The 21,729-nt window shown below is 31.8% G+C and overlaps 1 protein-coding gene across 2 annotated transcripts in view; it reads left to right on the top strand.

Moving 5' to 3' along the window:
* LOC114324653 (KH domain-containing, RNA-binding, signal transduction-associated protein 2) overlaps window positions 1-18,353 on the top strand; it is a 53,513-nt gene extending 35,160 nt beyond the window's left edge. The window contains exon 6 of one of the 2 annotated variants that reach the window (XM_028272520.2): window positions 13,907-18,353. In XM_028272520.2, coding sequence (XP_028128321.1) covers window positions 13,907-14,010 — 104 coding nt within the window. In that variant the 3' untranslated portion in view covers window positions 14,011-18,353. Of the gene's footprint in view, window positions 1-60; window positions 3,573-13,906 lie in introns of those variants that run through there. The other variant, XM_028272519.2, reaches the window with a different exon arrangement.
* Window positions 18,354-21,729: the final 3,376 nt, after the last annotated feature.

Genomic DNA, 21,729 nt, shown 5'->3' with positions numbered 1-21,729 from the left:
ATAAGAATTATTAATAATAATTTTATAAATTATACTATCTTTGAACTATCTCCTCTACAGAATCTGCACCTCGTTCTTGGAAGCCCAGGATGTCGAGCTCTTCATATTCTAAATCGGCTCCAGGTCCGCCATCGTCGTCACGAGGTGGGGACATGCATCGTTATAAAGCTTCCCCTTACTCAAGACCTTTAAAATAAAAAGTATCTCAAGTTGGACCAGAGTTCCCATAACAAACTTTACATTTAATTTTAGATTTTAAGTAGACTCTTTATAATTTGAATACATCGATTATGTAATTACATTTTATTGGTATAATACTTATTTTATAAGACAATGCGTTATATAGTATATACACACACATCAAGGAGAACGAATGATTCTGTGCTGGTATAGGATTAGAGATGGAACGGATCAATCAATACTCGGTCCGATAAGGAACGGCACGGCGATTAATCAATACTTAATCGCCGCGGCAGGACGGTTTGGTCTTAAATGAATAATTTAAGAGCTCGGTTTGAAAACCGCTACTAAATCAATCTTTCAGCAGAGGCAAGTGGCCTCCAGTCAATACCTTTTGGCCAATGGAGTTTTTGCCAGATCAATTCTCCAGTAATGGATTTCTTCCATAAAATTTTACAAAATGAGTAATTATATCTAAGATACAAGATTCATTCTGCTCATTTTTTATCTTTTTCTAATAGATTTGATACAGTTGCTTGTCTGATCATGACAAAAGCACGAGCAATAATTTTCAATTGTAATACTATTCTGCTGTTTACTAAACTGGTTTGATTTGATGGGAACTCTGTAATAACTCATATTGTTTCTTAAATGTATTTGGTGTTTATTTTTTTTAATGTGAACTTTATACTAAACACTAATAATATAGATTGTAAACTGAGCGCAATGCTTTTTTGTCTTGAAAATAACGTCTAAGCGGAGCAACCAACTGTTACGCTCCTTTCACACACTAAGAATTTGAACGTGCGATCGCTAGAACGCACGATGGCATTCCAATGGTGGCTCGAGGAATCCCATGGTAACTATCACATTATACCGAACGTTCCAACCACCGTGTATCATATGATTGTTCGAGCCACTATTGGAATGTCATCGTGCGTTCAAATTTCTTAGCGTGTGAAACGAGGATTATATACCATTAAACGTGTGTAAACCCAGCACAAATAGAGAAGATTTGAAGATATAACTACATACCAAAAACATCTAAATTTTCGGGGAAAAAAAGTGTTGATTTAATATAACCCTCAAACACAATAAAGTAAAAATGTTAACTAACCTTAAATTATAATGTAATAGTGGACGTACCATTTAATTTGAAAATTGGAAATATTGGTTATTAGTTTTTGGGGTATATATCTTCTGTGTTTGTGTATTTTAAATTTTTTTAGCAATAGTGCAACTTTAATGTTACAAAGCATGGTCTCGAAAATTGTCGTGATACTATTGATTAATTAATCTGTTTTGATATATTTTGTAATCAAAAATTAGTTTTTACAGTTTTGTTCTTTTTTATTTTATACATATGGACGTCACGATGGAAATATGATCAACATATTTACGATAGCAATGGAAAACGAAGCATAGAAAATCATTTGTGATTTCCACCTGTAACGTTTAAATTTTCGTAAAGTGCAAACTTGTACGAAATAACGATGAGTATGCGTGTTGAATAACTTACTTCATTCGTAGGTTTTTCATTACTGAACGATACTCAAACAAATTATAAATTTACTTCAGCGTCCATTGTGACAACAAACAGAAATGAAATGAAATCAGAGTGTTCGATTATTTATAACTGATGGGGCCAAACTAAGAATTGAGTGCTGAGGAACAGTCCTAGTCGTGATTTGATCTTGTGTTTATATTATACGACGGTTTTCCACTTAAAGAAAGTGGCTAAAAGACAAAATATTACTCACTTTTCTAATTAGACTTTAATGATATGAAAATTGAAAAATAATGTGGTTTGGTACGACGCTAACAAAAGTTCGAAGACTGTTAATACTTCGGAAAATTTAAATGCTACTCAATATACTTGGATTAATTAAAGTTTCTGGCAATATTGCAAATTTTTGGAAATTTGGATGCATACTACATTTTTTAACCAATTTTGTCAAAAACAAGAAACTAACCAAACTGAACTGATATCCTCAGTTTCTCAAAATTATTTGATACTAGATTGTTGTATGACGTAAAACCGTTAAATATCCATTAGGTACCTCCACTTCTTACTCTAATTCACGCTTCACAAGCTCAAATTGAACAACTGAAAAAGAGACCTAAAAGTATAGGAAGTAAGACGTGATAGAATTCCGACATCATAAACAATATAGAAAATACCGTCGTCTTAAATTGTATGCAAGTTTTTTGGAACTCGGTCAATTAAAAATCAGTAATAAACCAAACCAAAATTTAATGCCAATTTTGTCATCTACTTTTGTAAACTGTAAACCTACTTTTCGTATAAATACTATTTTATATTTTCGTGTAAACACTAAAAACCCTTCAGAAACCGCGTAAAGCTTGGCAAAAGAAAAATCATAACACAAATTTTTACTTTTAAACTACTCTTACGAAAGCAGCAGACATGATCTGTTTTTAAAAGGTAAGTTAACAGTCTTTATTCAAGTATGTGAAAACTATTTTTTCAAACTGGTTAAAAGGGATGTAGAGAATGTCTCAAAATCACTTGCACCGCTTCAACGAACGTCTGTCGTGTATTCTCTTCACCGTTAAAGCCAAATGGGTTTTACTGTAAGTGGGACTTTTTCGCTATATTATACAACCGTATCAGGCAACAGTATACCCACGCATCGTAGCGAGGTCGTTAGTACTTCCGTCGGCAGTACCGGGTCAAATTCCCGGTACCGCCTCTTCAGCTGGTTGCGACACCAGGTGGAGAGGCGGTACTCCACGAGGCTACGAGACAACTCCACGACTTGACGAAAGACCAAACCAAGACTGACTTCCTTTCTGATAGGAAGGCTCAGTCGGCGATTGGATTCCGCTTCTCGGCTATTGTCAATGCAACTAAGCATAATATCATATATTATTATGATTCTGCTAGCGGCACTTTCCAATGCAAATAAATGATTGGATTTTGTTTATTCTAATCGAACATTAAAACAATTAAAACATTATGCAGGGTAGACCAAAAAAATGCTACAGTGTTGCAAACCTAAATTGATTCTTCATAAAACTATGTAGCATTTCCTCGTAAACATATGAAAATGAAAGAATTTAGGTATACATTCCCTTAATTTAAAAAATTTTGTTGCTATTGACAGAGAAAGTTAAAAGTAGAAATTTGTGTGTTTATGCGGTTAATATTTTTTATAAACTTTGTTTCTTTCGTAAAAATCTATGATGTTAGATAATATAAAATATTTCATAAACATTAAGTAGTATTGGTGTATAACTTACATATTGTACCCTAAACTAAATAATAATAATTAGATTAGTTTTTAATGGTCTAAAATTATTTTAAATATGTAAATGCATTGCATAATTATTCATGTAAACTGGTATTAATAATAAAGAATCTAAACTAGCGTATGTAATTTTTTCGTTTAATACGTTTTTAAATAATTACAGCGAGCTTAGTAGATAAAGGTAAAGTATTAAATCAAATGCACTCATTTGTTAATAAAAAACTTACTAAAATTTTAAGAAGTTTGATTAAATTTTATTACTTTTTTGCTTTATCTAATTTTAATTTTTCCCGCAGAGTTCTATGAAATAAATGACCTGGAGGTGGTATAATCTTATTAAGACAGAATTTAAGCGGACTAGAGGGCGCCATTGGTCGAAAAAAAAAATAAAGAAATAAGGGAGCGAGAATTTGAAAATTAAACTTGACTTAATATAAGAAAATTTTGAAAGATCTCGATGAAGTTAGCTTTATTTATGATCTTTATCATGGAAAGAGGCGGATTTGAAGATTTGCTGCCCCTGGGCTATCCACAATTTGCCATTTTTTACTTTTACCAAAATTTGCTGCCCCTGAATTTTGCCGCCCTGGGCTATAGCCCATTCAGTAAATTCATCCCTGCTCATGAAATAATGAAGTTCGGGCTTGCTTTATCAAATTGAACTTGTAAGGAAGCAAAACGATTGTTTTAACCCAAAACAATTACAAAAAAGATACATATCCCGCTGGTTTAATATTTCTTCTCTATTCTTCTTTAACTTTTCTTCTCTATTGTCTCTCACGACAAAGTTTTTATTTAACTAATTATTGCGTATACTGTGTATAATCACATTAACTTCTTCTTTACGTGCCATCTCCGCGACAAAGGTTGGCAATCATAATTGCTATTCTAACTTTTGACACTACAGCCTGAAGAGTTCAGTTGAGCTGCATCCAAACCATTCTGAGGTTTCTCAGCCAGGACATTTTTCTTCTACCAATGCTGCGCCTGCCTTGAATCTTTCCCTGCATTATTAATTAGGAGTTCATACTGTCACCACGTGTTATATATGACCCAAGTATTGAAGTTTTCTTATTTTGATGGAATCCAGTATCTCCCTGCTGTTCTCTACTCTTCTTAGTATTTCTTCATTGGTTATTCTGTCTGTCCAGGAGGTTCTTAGCATTCTTCGATATGTCCACATTTCAAATGTTTCCATTCTATTGAGACATTGTTTATTACGAGTCCATATCTCCACACCATACTAATTACATAAACAAGCAATGACTAATATGCATTCAACATACAACCACCAATTTTTTATTCTTCGCACACATGATCGAGACCTGAATTCAAAAAAGTCTAACCCTAAGGTAGTAATGCTAACCATCTTAAAGCTCGATACAGTGATAACTGAAGTCGACTATAGAGAAAACGTTTCCTGATGAAAAGTTATTTACTACAGACAGAACAATGCCATCGACTATATTAGCATTCAGACCCGAAACATTTTTGAAGTCACCTGTTACGAAGAACAAGGCTTTTTCTGTGCGCTTCACAATCTGAGCAGTGTCTTAAGTGGTAGGAATCCTGGAATAATCCACTAGTGGAATAATCCACTATTATTTTTGGAATCAGCTTTTTATCGCGGGCTACGTAGGAGCGTAGTGTAGGAGGACTGAAACGACTGTAACGACAGATTCCGCAAACCACCGATTATAATATTATTTTTAATTAATTCTGCGGCATTTTTAACTGGCATTTTGGCAGCCATTGGCAACCTCGCACAGACGCTGTCATAGTTCAATACAAATGTCATAGTAAAGACAGCAAAATATTAATTAACAAAATTGATTATTTTGATGAATATCAACCACTATTTCATTATAATCCAGTATTCTAATAACAATTATGAAATATTCCGCACTAATATGATATAAATAAAAGGTTAAAAGAAGTATATAGTTTTGTTTTATAATTAATTGAAATGTTTACGTTTTATAACTGACTCCGCTTGTTGAGTAAATTGACTCTTCCATCTATTTCACGTGTCGTGATGATTTTTCGTTTTACTGAAGAGAATAATTATTATAAAAAGGAAAAGATTCCTCTCATTGGCTGTATACCATAATAAAAAACTTACTAAGGCATTCTGCACACGGAGCGTATCGTCATAGACGCGTATTAGATGCGACGTACGAAAGGCATACGCTTTCGTGCTGCTCACTTGTGTCTTTATGGAATACTGTACACGAAGCGTAAGCGGCGCGGAATCGTCAACGCAGACAAGCTTCAATCCGCCAGGCGTACAACGATGTCAGTAGCTTGCAGTACGCTTAAGTGTTAGAACACCTTTTTTGGCGGAACTTTATGAGAATGGCGGATTAAATATTAAAATTTGTCCAACTGATTGAAAATTATGAGTGTTCATATAATAATACCCAAACAAGAGTACCCAGAAAAATGTGTGGAATTTAGAATCATCTTCCGACAACTCTTTGGCGGCAATAAATAACTTTCTGTTGTAGTTTTTGTAGATATAAGGATGCACCCAAAATTTCCTCTTTCTTTTTTTTGCGGTGGCGAAGATAATTTAACAAATGTAAGTCCTCTTCATCACTTAACATATTTGCAACTACTGTAAGAGCATGGAAAACCTTAAAACAAGACGATCACATGCCGCTTGCAAATCGAATCGTTTGCGGATTTTAAGGCGCAAGGGAATCGTCTCTGCATGACGAAACTTATACGCGTCTATGACGATACGCTTCGTGTGCAGAATGCCTAAGGAAGTAAAACTTCGCTTGTAGGTAAATGGTATATAAATTAAATTAATTTAATTTATATACCAAAATTAATTTATATACCATTTACCTACAAGCGAAGTTTTACTTCCTTAGTAAGAATAATTATTAATACAAATTTACTATAAAAGCTTCGCTTATAATGTTCGAACCTTATATTTTCCTATTATTAGAATTAAATTAATAAAGAAATATCAAGCTATCTTAAGATTTTTGACTGGTGTATTTTGTCGGTGAGTTTAGTAGTTAATAGTGCATGGTAGATTATGAAATGCCGTGCTAAATCTTTCTTTAAATATCGTAAAGTGAAAATATGTTTAAATTAAATATTTATGTGTGTTGTGTTAAATTTTTGTTTAATTTATTGTGCGCGTTCTAATAAGAAGCACGTTGAAAATATATATACAGGGTGGTTCATCTTATTCGCCTCGGTCTCTGTACGGAAAACCACTTGATATTTTAAAAAAATTTCTTCACAGAAATATACACGGCCTTTAATACTACAATCTAAAAATTATGTGAATTATACAGGGTGCTCCAAGAAAGAGTGGTATATCAAAGTTATATTTTTTCTTATGGAATGCCCTATATCTGATAACATTATTGAATTAACCTTAAAAAATAAGCTATACTTTCATAAGGGTTCCCTATACCTAAATACAGGGTGTTTTGATTTATTTCGATTTTTATAAAAATGTAAGGTTTTAGAAAAAAATAAATATTTACGAATCTAAGAAGCAGTAACAAATTATTTCTTGGATCTTAATAACAGACTATTTAGCATACTTAAACAGATGCTTATTGCAACAAAATTTCTTACAGGGTGGTCAAAATATGAGATTGTTCTATTAACAAATTCAAGCTGTAATAACTTAAAAATGAATAACCACTTTCTCAAGTCTCAGCATCCGTATGGCTTGCAAATTGTAGAAGCCTCGGAGATGTAACCAGAGAAGGTTCCCATTATTTTCATTCTGGTGGGATATGTTATATGCCATTAGAGTGAAAACTTAGTCTTTTGTAATAACTTACTTATTTTAAATGGAACACCCTGTATCTTACTAGTCTATCGCGTAGAAAATTTACTTAGCTTTCAATTTGTATTAGGGTTTCCTATACCTATTTTTTACAGGGTGGTCAAAATATTAGATTGTTCTATTAACAAATTCAAGCTGTAATAACTTACTTATTTTAAATGGAACACCCTGTATCTTACTAGTCTATCGCGTATAAAATTTACTTAGCTTTCAATTCTTATTAGGGTTTCCTATACCTATCTCCCTTAATTTTTTAAATATTTAAAGATTTCCTAATTTGTAAGCTTTAAAAATTAGAATTAAATACCTCGTGGTCGTGGTTATGTACAACACATCACCAACACCGCCAATATACTTAAATATCTTAGTCAAGATAGTTTCATTAATAAAATTCACATTATTATCATTTAATCACACAGAGTGTTCTTATTTTAAATGACATACTCGATATTCTATTCTTTATAATGGAAGATATTTAAAATCTCTACAATTCCATGTAAATATTCTCAATACACATGTTATTCTGTAAATATAAATTCCATGTTATTCTGTAAATACCCATTTTTACATATTTTTGTACAATAGGCTCGTTTTCGTCAAAGTAGCCATTGCATTTAATTGTTTGTAATTGCGATTTAAAGATTCAAACAAAAAGTGGTGTTCTTAAATTTACTTAATAACCGTTGGGTTAATATATGGAAAATATTTATACGGAATGAAATATAATTTAAATATCTTCCAGAATACTGCATCTAATATAGGGTTTGCAGTTTCATATAAACATATTATTCAATGTCACATGTAGGCCAAAATCAACTAAAATCATACAACACTCTGTGTGATTACATGATAACAATGACAATTTTATTAATGACAGTATCTTGTCTAAGTATATTGCCGGTGTTGGTGATGTGTTGTACATAAACACGACATAGGTACTTAATTCTAATTTTTAAAGCTTACAAATTAGGAAATCTTTAAATATTTAAAAAATGAAGGGAGATAGGTATAGGAAACCCTAATAAGAATTGAAAGCTAAGTAAATTTTCTACGCGATAGACTAGTAAGATACAGTGTGTTCCATTTAAAATAAGTAAGTTATTACAGCTTGAATTTGTTAATAGAACAATCTAATATTTTGACCACCCTGTAAAAAGATAGGTATAGGAAACCCTAATAAGAATTGAAAGCTAAGTAAATTTTCTACGCGATAGACTAGTATGATACAGGGTGTTCCATTTAAAATAAGTAAGTTATTACAGCTTGAATTTGTTAATAGAAAAATCTAATATTTTGACCACCCTGTAAAAAGATAGGTATAGGAAACCCTAATAAGAATTGAAATCTAAGTATATTTTCTGCGCGATAGACTAGTAAGATATACGGTGTTCTATTTAAAATAAGTAAGTTATTACAGCTTGAATTTGTTAATAGAACAATCTAATATTTTGACCACCCTGTAAAAACATAGGTATAGGAAACCCTAATACAAATTGAAAGCTAATTAAATTTTCTACGCGATAGACTAGTAAGATACAGGGTGTTCCATTTAAAATAAGTAAGTTATTACAGCTTGAATTTGTTAATAGAACAATCTCATATTTTGACCACCCTGTAAGAAATTTTGTTGCAATTAGCATCTGTTTAAGTATGCTAAATAGTCTATTATTAAGATCCAAGAAAGAATTTGTTACTGCTTCTTAGATTCGTAGATATTTATTTTTTTCTAAAACCTTACATTTTTATAAAAATCGAAATAAATCAAAACACCCTGTATTTAGGTATAGGGAACCCTTATAAAAGTATAGCTTATTTTTTAAGGTCAATTTAATAATGTCATCAGATATAGAGCATTCCGTAAGAAAAAATATAACTTTGATATACCACTCTTTTTTGGAACACCCTGTATAATTCACATTATTTTTAGGTTGTAGTATTAAAGGCCCTGTATATTTCTGTGCAGAAATTTTTTTTAAATATCCAGTGGTTTTTCGTACACAGACCGAGGCGAATAAGATGAAGCACCCTGATAAAAATTCGTATGTAAACCATTACCGATGACTTGTTGGGACAAATCTACATTTAGATGAACTGTTAGAAGAAGACTTACTTAAAACCTTCACTGCAAAAAAGTAGAAGATGTAATTTTTTATGTCTTTTCATCTCTTTTTCATATCTGCGCGGTTTTTTAACGATTATCTAGAATAAATTTAATTTAATTCCATGAGGATTTGCTATTTATATAAATGTTTTGAGATAATAGAAACAAACTGAATACCCATTTTGCATTTATTTATTCAAAAGATTCTATTTTCGTTAGTCTTAAGCTACATATTATATATTACAGAACATCTAGATGTTTGATGTCGAACGAATTTCGTATTTAGATAACAAAACATAAAAGCCCTAAGTTCAATATTGGTTCGTATTTGTGCATTTTTATTAAAATTGGCATTTGATTGATTTTAATTTGTTTTGGATGGATTCGATGTTAAAATATGCTGCTTGTTTGTAGACCAGTCTCCTGAATTAAATATTAGACGTAAATCTGAGTTTTGCAATTTTACGCCCACTGAAAACAAGATTAATTAAAATTCCGTTATTTGTATTCGTCCTATAATCACTAACTCCACATTCAATCATCGGTTTATAATATAGATCAGACGGTATTTGTTCTAAAACTGCCTCGTTTGGTTAAATCGTATATGATCCTATTTTTTGCTTTAATCGCTTCAAGATATTAGAAATAATAATTTCACTATGCGGACACTTTAAAAGGTGGGCTAAATTTTTATTAAACAATTTGTAAGAAAAAAGAAAAATTTAATTTTTTTTCTCCTTTTCGTTGCTGTATCTCGGAAGGTATTCATTTTATAAAAATTTAGCAGGACAAAAAATTTTTTAATTAAATTTCCTACAAGATAAAATTTATTGTAAATTGAAAAAATTAAAAAAAAATGTTAAAAATCCATGCTTTTCAATAATAGTTTTCAGATATTTAAAAGACACAGGAACCTTCAAAATTTATCCAGAAAATCTATAAAAAAACACTACACAAAATGTGGATACACTCGTTCGTCTAGTTTTCACAAAATAATTTTGCAATCCAAGTTTTTGAAAAAAATTTATGTACCTATTCATTTTCAAAATTATCCAGAACCAATAAAAGTTTTAAATACTTGAAAATTTTTTTACACATGAAGGGGCATTCAAGCTTACAAATAAATCGAATCATTGAAATCCGTTTAATAGGAGAGCCTAAGGAATTTTTTAATTACCTACAATATAAGCTTACAAATAAATCGAATCATTGAAATCCGTTTAATAGGAGAGCCTAAGGAATTTTTTAATTACCTACAATATAAGCTAATTTTAAACTCTCTCTCTCTCCTGTCGTTTCCCCATTATTGAGGATCGTGATTTCTTCCAATATTCCTAACAATGTTTCTCCACTGGTCCCTATCTTCAGCTGCTCTAAGAGCTTCGCAGAGTGAGTTTCCAGCTGAATGCTTTATTTGGTCAGACCATCTAGTTGGTGATCGTCCTCTTGATTTTCTCCCCGGAACGTTTCCAGAAACAATAGGGAACTTGCATAAAATTTTAAATTCGAAAAAAATGTTATAAATCACAACAGAACATAATTTAAAACATGTATCAAAGATTAAAAAGTTTTGTTTGGCTTTCGTTTGGTCCCTAAAGATGATTAAAAATTCAAATTAAAACAGGTGGCCCAAAACGCGTCGTGACGTCATTCGTTTATATTATGTTTGCATTCTTCCAAAAAAGTAAACAGAATTTAAAATTAGACATTATAAACGTCAGTAGAAAATACAGTTATGTAACCTCACAAGTGTTTTTGATCGTTTGAACTATTTTAAATTGACTAAAGGTTCTCTAAACCAAGGTCAGAAAACAAAATAAAATATATAGATTTTAAATGTGTACTTCTGTTATTATCAGGTTTTAAGGCGTGAAATTTTGGAAATCTTATTTTTAAAGGAAACTTAATATTATTATGCAATAAAAAAATGTGCAAGTTCCCTATTGTCTTAAGTAATAAAAACACTCAAATATGTCAGAAATAGCAATTATCAAAATATTTATAAAACTTAGTGTCAGTGTCAAAACGAATGCCAAACCTAATAGGGAACTTGCACATTTTTTTATTGCATAATAATATTCAGTTTCCTTAAAAAATAAGATTTCCAAAATTTCACGCCTTAAAACCTCATAATAACAGAAGGACAAATTTAAAATCTATATATTTTTTTTTGTTTTCTGGCCTTGGTTTAGAGAACCTTTAGTCAATTTAAAATAGTTCAAACGATCAAAAACACTTGTGAGGTTACATAACTGTATTTTCTACTGACGTTTATAATGTCTAATTTTAAATTGTGTTTACTTTTTTGGAAGAATGTAAACATAATGTAAACGAATGACGTCACGACGCGTTTTGGGCCACCTGTTTTAATTTGAATTTTTAATCATATTTAGGGGCCAAACGAAAGCCAAACAAAACTTTTTAATCTTTGATACATGTTTTAAATTATGTTCTGTTGTGATTTATAACATTTTTTTCGAATTTAAAATTTTATGCAAGTTCCCTATTAATCTCTCCAAACTGTCGTCACCTCTACGAACCACGTGACCAAATAATTGCCGAATTCGTTGCAGACATTCTGTGGACAGCCTTTTTTTTTAATATTGAATTGGTTTAGAATGGAAACGTTTGTCCTATGAGCTGTTTAAGGTATGCGCAGCATTCTTCTCCAGCACCACATCTCAAAGGCATAAATTTTTTGGAACCATGCGCGAAGAGTCCAAGTTTCTGCTCCGTATAGAAATATTGAGAATACAAGAGCATTCACCAGTCTCATCTTGATATTTTGAGAGATAGATCTGTCTTTCCAAACTTTAGTTAGGCGACTCATCGCATTTTTTGCCATACCAATACGTCTCCGAACTTCTGCTTCACAGTTACCATCGTTAGTTATACTAGACCCGAGATAGACAAAGGTGTTTACTATCTGGTATTCCTGTAATATGTTAGTCAGTTGAATAGTGTCAAATCTGCCGACCACCATTATTTTTGTCTTAGCTTTATTGATTTTCAGACCAACTTTATTGCTTTCGTACTCAACTCTTCGCAGAATATTTGCTGCTATAAGTGTAGTGTCATCAGCAAATCTTAAATTGGAGATTTTCCTACGAGCTACTGTTACTCCACCGGCCCATCCTTCTAAAACCATCCTCATGACATGTTCACCATAAATGTTAAAAAAGTCAGGTGACAACACGCATCCTTGTCTAACACCTCTCTCGGTCTTGGATTGGTTTGAGAACTTCTGATCTAGTCGTACTGTCGCTATATTAGACTGGTACAGATTTTTAATGTCACCAGGTGCATTGGCGCACACCATTTTAAAGTCAAGAAAATCATTTTTCTTTTTGGTTATACAATGTATATACCCAAAATTTACAATAAAAAAAGTTATAATGAGAAATATAAAAATAATCGCAAAATATATCAAAAATCGTTAAAGTATAAAACCTTGAACAACAATATCTTGCTTAAAAATAGTCATAAGACCATTTTAAAGGTAATTGACTTTTCTTCCTATTAAATGTAACATTGAATTGCGGGTTTTTCACATTTAGAGGTCCATTGACTATATGAAACAATAAAACCCCGTTAACGTTGTAATTCCTTTCTAAAATACAAAATCAATAGCATATTCATGTCATCAATTATTGGAGGTTCATGGTATCATCATCATCAAGGCTTTTCATTCCGGATGGAATGATTGTCGCTCTTACTTAGAGCTCTCTGATTCGCTTATTGCTGTGAATCACTCCTCATTCTTATTATGTATTGTCAAAGTTCGTTGTATGACGGCTTTCGTTACGATTTTCTTCCACTCATTTTGATATGTGCATAGTTGCTCAGTTTCTCACCTGGTCCTTATATCTCTCTCTCTCTCACCTTGGTCCTTCAGTTACTGGTTTCCACCTGGTGACCTTCTTAATAAGTAGGTCGCTTTCGTTCTCTATATGTGTCCCAGCCTTCTCAGTCTGTGCACTTTAATAAATAATAGATATAACGGGTTGTCCTGAAGAAGCTTTAGGGTTGGTACTTAAACTGCTCCTTTGGTTCTTATTTAAATAAAACTATATTTCGGTTCAGATACACTATATTTTCAATTCACAATCGGTAACTAAACCATAACAACTTGTTTACAATAATAATATCGCTACCTAGCCCAACGTCATGTTGACATCATCTTTACGTTAATAAATATTAACTACAATAATTATTCTATATCACCAGGTTTACGTTTATATACACCTTTAAGTAATAACTAGCATGGCATTTCAATCTTACTAGAGGTTACTGAATCCAAGAGTTTATACTACCTTGAATATTGACCTTGAGTGAGGTTTATTATTTGTGAGAACATATTTTATATGAATTATACAAAGTATCATAATATCACTACAGGGTGTCACAAAAGTTGTGACCAAAGTGTATTGAAAACCATTAACTATGACTAGACAAATAAATGCAGACAATTTAACTTGATTTTTACTGTTCATAGAATATAATACGAGATATTAATATTGTTGTTATCTACAGACTATCACCGGCGAGGTTTCTCACATCAATCAGGACCACGTAGACAACAAAATTCCAAACAATCCAACCATTACAATTCATCTCCTTCGAAGAAGGTGGGCTAGAATTAATGTGACACGGTAGATGGAGATACCTAAAGACTTTAACCAATCGGGTGCAGGATGAGTGTGACCAGGACCGGGTTGCCATTTAGATGGTAGACATTACTAATTATTTATAGACGTTTGAAGGTGAGCGGTGTGTACGCTGGTCGAGACACTTCGAAAGAAAGAATTGTTTAATATGTTAATTTTTTATACAATACGTTCAGTTTTCGATTAGATATAGGCAACTGAAAGAAGTGCTAAAAGCGGCAACATTGCATAGTCGACTATCGTTGTTTAATCGCCGAATGACGACGGAGCGACGGAGTTACAATCGGCGAGATTCAGGCGCATTAGCGTAGGAAGTGGGGACCATCTGGCACTCGACGGCTAACAGTGTTGCCATTTATAGGCCATATAACTAATTTAAAACTAAACATGCTGTATAAGTACCTAATAATAAAATTGTTGAATTGTATTATATTGTATTATAATAGATGCCACAGTGTCAATATGTTATAAGTGTTATTTAGATTATGTTATAAGTGTATAAATAAAATTAACAATAAATAATTAATATTTGAAATATAAAATCTATTAAATAATGATTCTATTTATAATAGTAAACATATTTACAATATAGGTGATTTTCGAATTTTGTGATGGTCAAAGATGTCTAATTTTCGAAAAATTATATATATAAAATTATTTATTAATTAACTAATTATTTAATTTAAAAAAATTATATTTATAATAACAAACAATATTTACAATATAGGTGCTTTTCGAGTTCCTCTCTTCAAAATTATCAGTCGTGTCACTAGTTGGCACAGGGAAATCATCAACAAATCTCACAGGCTTCTTACGCCGTTTTTCTTTACTTTACGTAAATTCTGGATTTATTCAATAGTTGCTGGCAGCTAATTTAGATTCTTCAACAATGAAAGACCATGCATTTCTGATTTTTTACCCATACGTAATATGACTGCACTATATCTGACTGGTATTTAACCTATGTATATATCTATATTTTAATTGAGTGGCTCACAGAGCATTCTGTCTATATAATAGATATTGTATAACTGCCATTTTACGAAATAATCTACCTTTTATGTGTGGTAGCTTGTTGCTTTTAAACTCTAAATGGAATCTCAAATTTGATTCTGACTTGGAGATCTGAATACTTAAGGTTGGAACCCTTTTTATATCTTCCAAGTGTCTAATATTACTATAACTTAAATCAACAGATAGAAACCTACCTTAAAAATTTGGCTTTTGGATCAATTAGCATACTTTTCATGTTTTCCCTAATAGACCAGGGCGGATCTGTAAAAATATTAGTACATTTGGACGTTGAGAGGTGACTCAAATTTTTTTGCAGAAATTGCTTGAAAATAACTCAAATAATAATATTTGAGTTATCTTCCTCTCAAAAAGGTCCGGAACATTGTTTAAATAAACAAAATGTCAAAAAATTAAGGAAAAATTCGATTTTTTTCTTGGTTTTTTGATTATAACTTTAAAAGTATTCATTTCCGAGAAAAGTTGTACTGACATAAAAGTTGCGTAATTAAATTTCCTATAATATAGAATTAGTTAAAAATTTAAGAAATACTCACAATTGTTGCAAAATAGCAATAATTTTGAAAAAAACATACAAAAACAAGTATTCGCATTTTACGTTTTTCAACCATTTATGCTACACTTAGGACCTTCATAAATTTTATGATACAGTAAAACAATACTGTAAATTTCATTAAGATCGGTTCAATAGATTTTGCAAAATAAATTTTGCAATCCAGCTTTCGTAAAAAAAATTCATTTTTTCAAAATATTACAGGACTGAAAATAAAGCAGATAGCAAGTTGAAAATTTTTTTGCACATAGAAGTGTACTGTACCATTCATTTGCAATTTTGCAAAATTAAAATCGCTTAACACCACGGCGTCAGGATTTTTTTTAAATAAGCATTAATTATTGGTGCTACGCGCAGGACAGCGGATAGGTTGCTCTGATTGGGCATTTCAATGACCTTTTATAATGATTGATACATTTTAATTTTTATGACATTTTGATATAAATAAATAAATTTGTTTATTGCAAAATAAAAACACATACTCTATACTTTGAAATAACACTTTTATTAGCAAAAACTTTCTTTGTTCATATATTTTAACTTAAATAATAAAAGTTTATTATTTTTAAACATATTTAATTGTTTAAACAATATTTCACAAACAATAATAAAATTAGTTTGATTTTTGTGGAATTAAAATATTAAAATACAACAAAATATAGAGTAAGAAAGTAATATATTAGATAAAGATTAGAAGAAATTTTGGTGGAAATCAACCTGTGTGAATCGAACACAGTTGTCCTGCGCGTAGCACCAAAAATTATTGTTTATTTCAAAAATTTTCTGACGCCGTGGTAATTAATCGATTTTAATTTTGAAAATTGCAAATGAAAGGTAGAGTACATTTCTATAAGCAAAAAAAAATCAACTTGCTATCTGCTTTATTTTCAGTCCTGTAACATTTTGAAAAAATGAATTTTTTTTGCGAAAGCTGGATTGCAAAATTTATTTTGCAAAATCTATTGAACCGATCTTAATGAAATTTACAGTATTGTTTTACTGTATCATAAAGTTTTTCAGGGAGAAATATGAAGCTCCTAAGTGTAGCATAAATGGTTGAAAAACGTAAAATACGAATACTTCTTTTTGTATGGTTTTTTCGCAATTATTGCTATTTTGCAACTAGGGTTACTATTTTTTAAATTTTTAACCAATTCTATATTGTAGTAAATTGAATTACGCAACTTTTATGTCAGTACAACTTTTCTCGGAAATGAATACTTTTAAAGTTATAATAAAAAAACAAAGAAAAAAATCGATTTTTCCTTCAATTTTTGACATTTTGATTATTTAAACAATGTTCCGGACCTTTTTGAGAGGGAGGATAACTTAAATATTATTATTTGATTTATTTTCAAGCAATTTCTGCAAAAAAATTTGAGTCACCTCTCAACGTCCATCTCAAAACAGATCCGCCCTGGACTATAACCTTAATTATTTATAGTATGTTTGAGTAGATGTGGTAGATATTTATAATGAATCATGTAATATACATACATAATTTATTAAATATTTTAACTTTGCACATTTAAGACGTAAGTGAAGATTATATTGTTAAATTATTATATTAACACATTCGCTGCCTATCGAAGTGGATGGAACTCGGCTAGGAGCCGTTTTGTTAAATGGTACCTGACTGAAGTAACCCTATCACTCGCTGACGCGTCAACGGCAGCGAATGGGTTAAATCGATACACCAGTTCCAAAGAGTAACAAGTCTGAATTATAGTGATTTGGAGTGAAGTATTGGAAAGTGCTTCAATAACAAATATTTACGAGCTCCAAAGGACAACTCTATAAGGACGTTCTGTGAAGATGTCACACATATTCTTTTGCCCTTTAGCTCGTCCAATTTTGAACATAGGCTTCCCCCAGTTTCCTCCATTCGCTTCTGTTTGGTGCTTTCTGTTTCCAGTGCGTACCTCCTATCTTTTTAATGTCGTCTCCCCATCTCATCTGGGGTCGTCCTCTTGACTCTTTTCTGTCCATGGTCTCCATTGTTGTATCGTGATATTCCACCTATTGTCCGTTTGTCTGGCGTTATGACCTGCGAAGCTCCATTTTAGCCTGGCTATATGTTGTCCTGCGTCTTTGACTTTTGTTTTATTTCTGACCCAGTTGTTTTGCTTTTTGTCTGTTTTAGTTCCAACATTGCCCTCTCCATGGATCTTTGGGTCTTCATATATTTATGTTTGCCTTGGTCAAGGTCCATGTTTGGCATGCGTATATGAGAATTGGGAGTATGCACTGGTCAAACACTCTTGTTTTTAAGTATTGTTGTATTTTTTTTATTCTTTAGGACCCATTTTAATTTCCCAAATCCTGCCCAGGCTAATCTGACCCTTCTTTTTACCTCCCTATATGTCACATATATATTTTGTCATAAAACGGTAATTATTTTAGTTCCAAAGCGTAACAATTCGAGTTGTTACCCTGTTTTCTCGTAATTAACGATTTTGGACTTGTTACATTTTGGAACTGGTGTATCGAAATGATTATTTTCAAACTTATTGGGCATATTGATATTCATGGCATCTATTGTTTATTTTGTGGCTATGAAGTTTGAAAAATATTTGTCTCGCCGGATGTCGCCTTCCTTCATTCTTCTATGTAATGATCGGTTCTGGCTAGAACAGAAATCATTTAATTGAGAACAATGTTGGTTACAATGTAATTTAGCAAGTTGTTTAACTATTTTTGTATAATAAAAAAATCTAATATTCTTGTAGTTGGGTTTTTATTTTAATTATATTGTGAGTCACACACCCCTGAATGCCGTCCTGTGCGTTAGAGAAGTCCAGAAGTCTGTGTCATTGTCACCGAAATATTCCAAGAACTGAATTGTCACGGTCAAGACAGCAAATTAGTTACCATTCCAATCCAGAGATGTCGCTGTCAGTCAATTTTCTTGTCATATTCACCGAACAACCCGAAGGCACAGTCGACTCGGCGGGAAGAGTTCGCGCATCTGTTTTGCGCACGGCCGGCGGCCATTTTTTCGGTCCACAGGTCCGCTGCTGACACGATCAATTTGTGATTGTTGTTGTCAGATCACGCTTGTTTCGGGGTTACTTTGATTTTGTGTTGTTCTCTTCGGTGATTTTGTTTTTGTGCATTGTGCAATAATAATTAAGGATATGGACAAAAAGAAAGGAAGTTCGAATTCAATCTGTGCAGCGATCAACTGTAAAAACACGGTATCAAATTGCAGCTATAGTTTTTTCCGTTTTCCAAAAGACGAATCAAGGTAAGCATTTTTAAATTCACAATGTTTTTGTAAATGTGTATGTACTTAAATGGGTAGGTATTGAAAATTTGGTGTTAACTATGAAACTTTACCTAATCAACTATTTTCAATGGGAAATAAGCCACAATTTTACCAAGAAAATGATTTTATTAACGTTTAGACGCCCAAGTCGGGTGTCGTTGTCAAAATACAAAATAATTCTTGTATTCAATCATTGAAAATTCAGAACAAAACTTTACCTATATGTATATATAAAACATTGTTGAAAACGTACTTATACATACCTTGTTATTGTAGAGCTTGGAACTCCTATTTTTTGTACAAAAAAATTACAGAAAAAGGGATAAAATACATAGAATACAGAGAAGCTCTTATTAGATCGCTATTAGGTCTCGATAACAATTTCAAGGATGGTTGTTTCTGTGCCAATTTCAAGCCAATTCATCAACGTAGTGACAATTCAGAACCCCATTATGCTACTGGTACAGTATCTCAACACTTCCAAGAACTAATACCAAGACCAGATAACCATCATAGAAAGTTCTAGTACCTACGCTGTAAACAGTGTTCCAGAGACAAGAAGAGGACAGAAACTCATTGGAGATGTAAGGCATGCCAGGACAATCCACTTCTTTGCCCTGGACCATGCTTCAAAAGATGGCATATAGAAAAAAATTAATTTGTTTTGTCCAAAAATGACTTTCTCTAATGTTCCAAATACCTAATAAAACAATTTGACGTAAAATTACATTAAACGGTTGCAGCCATTGTGTCCCATTAGACATAATATATTTGCCGGGTGGGACGGTGACGGTTCCTACCGTCATAGTTTTTTAGTAAAGTCACTTAATTTTAAGCAGTTGAGTCATTTCTAAAAATTTGAGTTCAAAATATTCCATAGTATAATAGATAATCAAGTGCGTTGGTTTGGTCGAAAAAACGTTAGCTGGTGTCCGTCAACGTGTTAAAATACACAATAATTTATAAGATAAAAAAGGGTTCAATATATACACAATATTTATTATTCAACCTACACAATAATTATTTTTCGTATGGGCATTTTGGTATTGCAATTTTTCCATTTAACTGTTTTAAATTTAATGAAACGACATATAAACTAATAAATAATTTATTAACAAATTATCCACCATAATATCTTAATTATTTAACGCTACCAAAAAGACATACGATGTATTGAAAACTTGCACTGGTATCAGAGAGCACAATTAAAAATAGATTTTTTAATTAAAATTATATGTTAAATAAGTTTAAAATAAATAAATTTTATTTGCTACACTTATTTGAAAAATCAAGACCGGTGCTGCAACATATATTTAAGCAAAGCCGGATCTGACCACTTGGACCGATAAAATGGCGCAAGGTCACAGAATCTGTCTGACAGCTAAACAATGAAATTTATTGAAGTGCACCTTCGGGTTGTTCGGTGTCATATTTAACAACTGACAGTTGACAATTAAATTCATTTGTTATTTACTTTTTATTTTACAGTTTGTGGTTTAATTATTCCAATGTCTATTTATTCCAATTCCACTTGTCTATTTATTCCAATAGACAAGTGTGTCATCAACATTTCTGGCCTATATATTTTTGGAAGTTTGTAAAAGATTATAAGGTAATATTTATCTAAACAATCATCCTACAAGATTTTTTCAAAAATTTTCATTCAACTCAATATTACACATCAGTGCTTTCACATGACACATGGCAGTAGTGTTTAGCATTTTGAAAACAAATTGGAATGTTTGAAGTTTTCAGTAAAATATTGAATAAAACATAAACATTGAATTGTCTTTCCGTTGTTTTAATTTCCTGCGAAATTTCATCAAAAATCCCGCAAAATTTATAAGTTGAAATTCCCACGTAACTAAAATTTGTCAATTTAGTTCCCATTCCAATCAAGAGATGGCGGTAATTCGATCCGAAAGATTAACATGGTCGTGAAACGTCTATAAGTATATATGGTCTGTGGATTGAATCAACGCAGCGATGGCCTTCGCGAAAAAAACACGGAACACAGCAAAAAAGAGATGAAGAAAACAGAAGAAGTGGAATGGACCAAATGAAGAAAATGATAGGGAATTAGCAAAGGATGTTACATAATATACATAGTCTACATAAAGGATATGTCAGAAGAACAAACAATTATCCAGATTAGAAGTATATCCAAGAAATTAGAAGGTTTTTGTAGCGAGATATAATGAAAAAAAAAATGTCAAAATAAAATACCAGAAACTAATACACGAAGAAATAGCCAACAACGATTATGTACAACGAGTAAAACAAAAATGTAAAACCAAAAAACTAAATAACTACGAGGAAGAAAGATCAAAACACTTAAATGACGAATGCAAAAAATATAAATTCAAAATAGAAAGAAACCAAACAACTGAGGCAAAGCAATTATTTATTTTTCCATAGTGGAGAAGAATAGACTAGTTAGCAGCAGGGACGTATCTTGCCATTCGTGCGCCCTTGGCGAAATTCAATGCACCCGCCCCCCCCCCCTTCCCACAAAAAAAACGAGATTCCCATTAATTGCACCCACAATTCACAGGACTGTAATGTAACAATTTTTAAATAGTTGTAGGCAAATTACTACAACTACTACTTTAAAATGTATTAGGCCTGGTAGCCTGATCAAAGAACAATCTGACCCCAAAAAATATAAAGGAAGGATGAAAATTTGGGAATAGGTAGTTGAAATTGTCTATTATTATATAAGAAAAAGTTTAAAAATATACATTCAAAATAAGACCGGAATTTAATAAAATGACTACCTAATTCAAAACCACTTTTGTTCTATAGAGTTTTTTCGCTTAGTCAAAAATTTTCGAGT

Source organism: Diabrotica virgifera, chromosome 2 (genome assembly GCF_917563875.1).
Source record: "Diabrotica virgifera virgifera chromosome 2, PGI_DIABVI_V3a".
In the NCBI taxonomy this organism is placed as follows: domain Eukaryota; kingdom Metazoa; phylum Arthropoda; class Insecta; order Coleoptera; family Chrysomelidae; genus Diabrotica; species Diabrotica virgifera.
The sequence above is the reverse complement of the archived record's forward strand: the minus strand, read 5'-3'. Positions and strand labels throughout refer to the sequence as shown.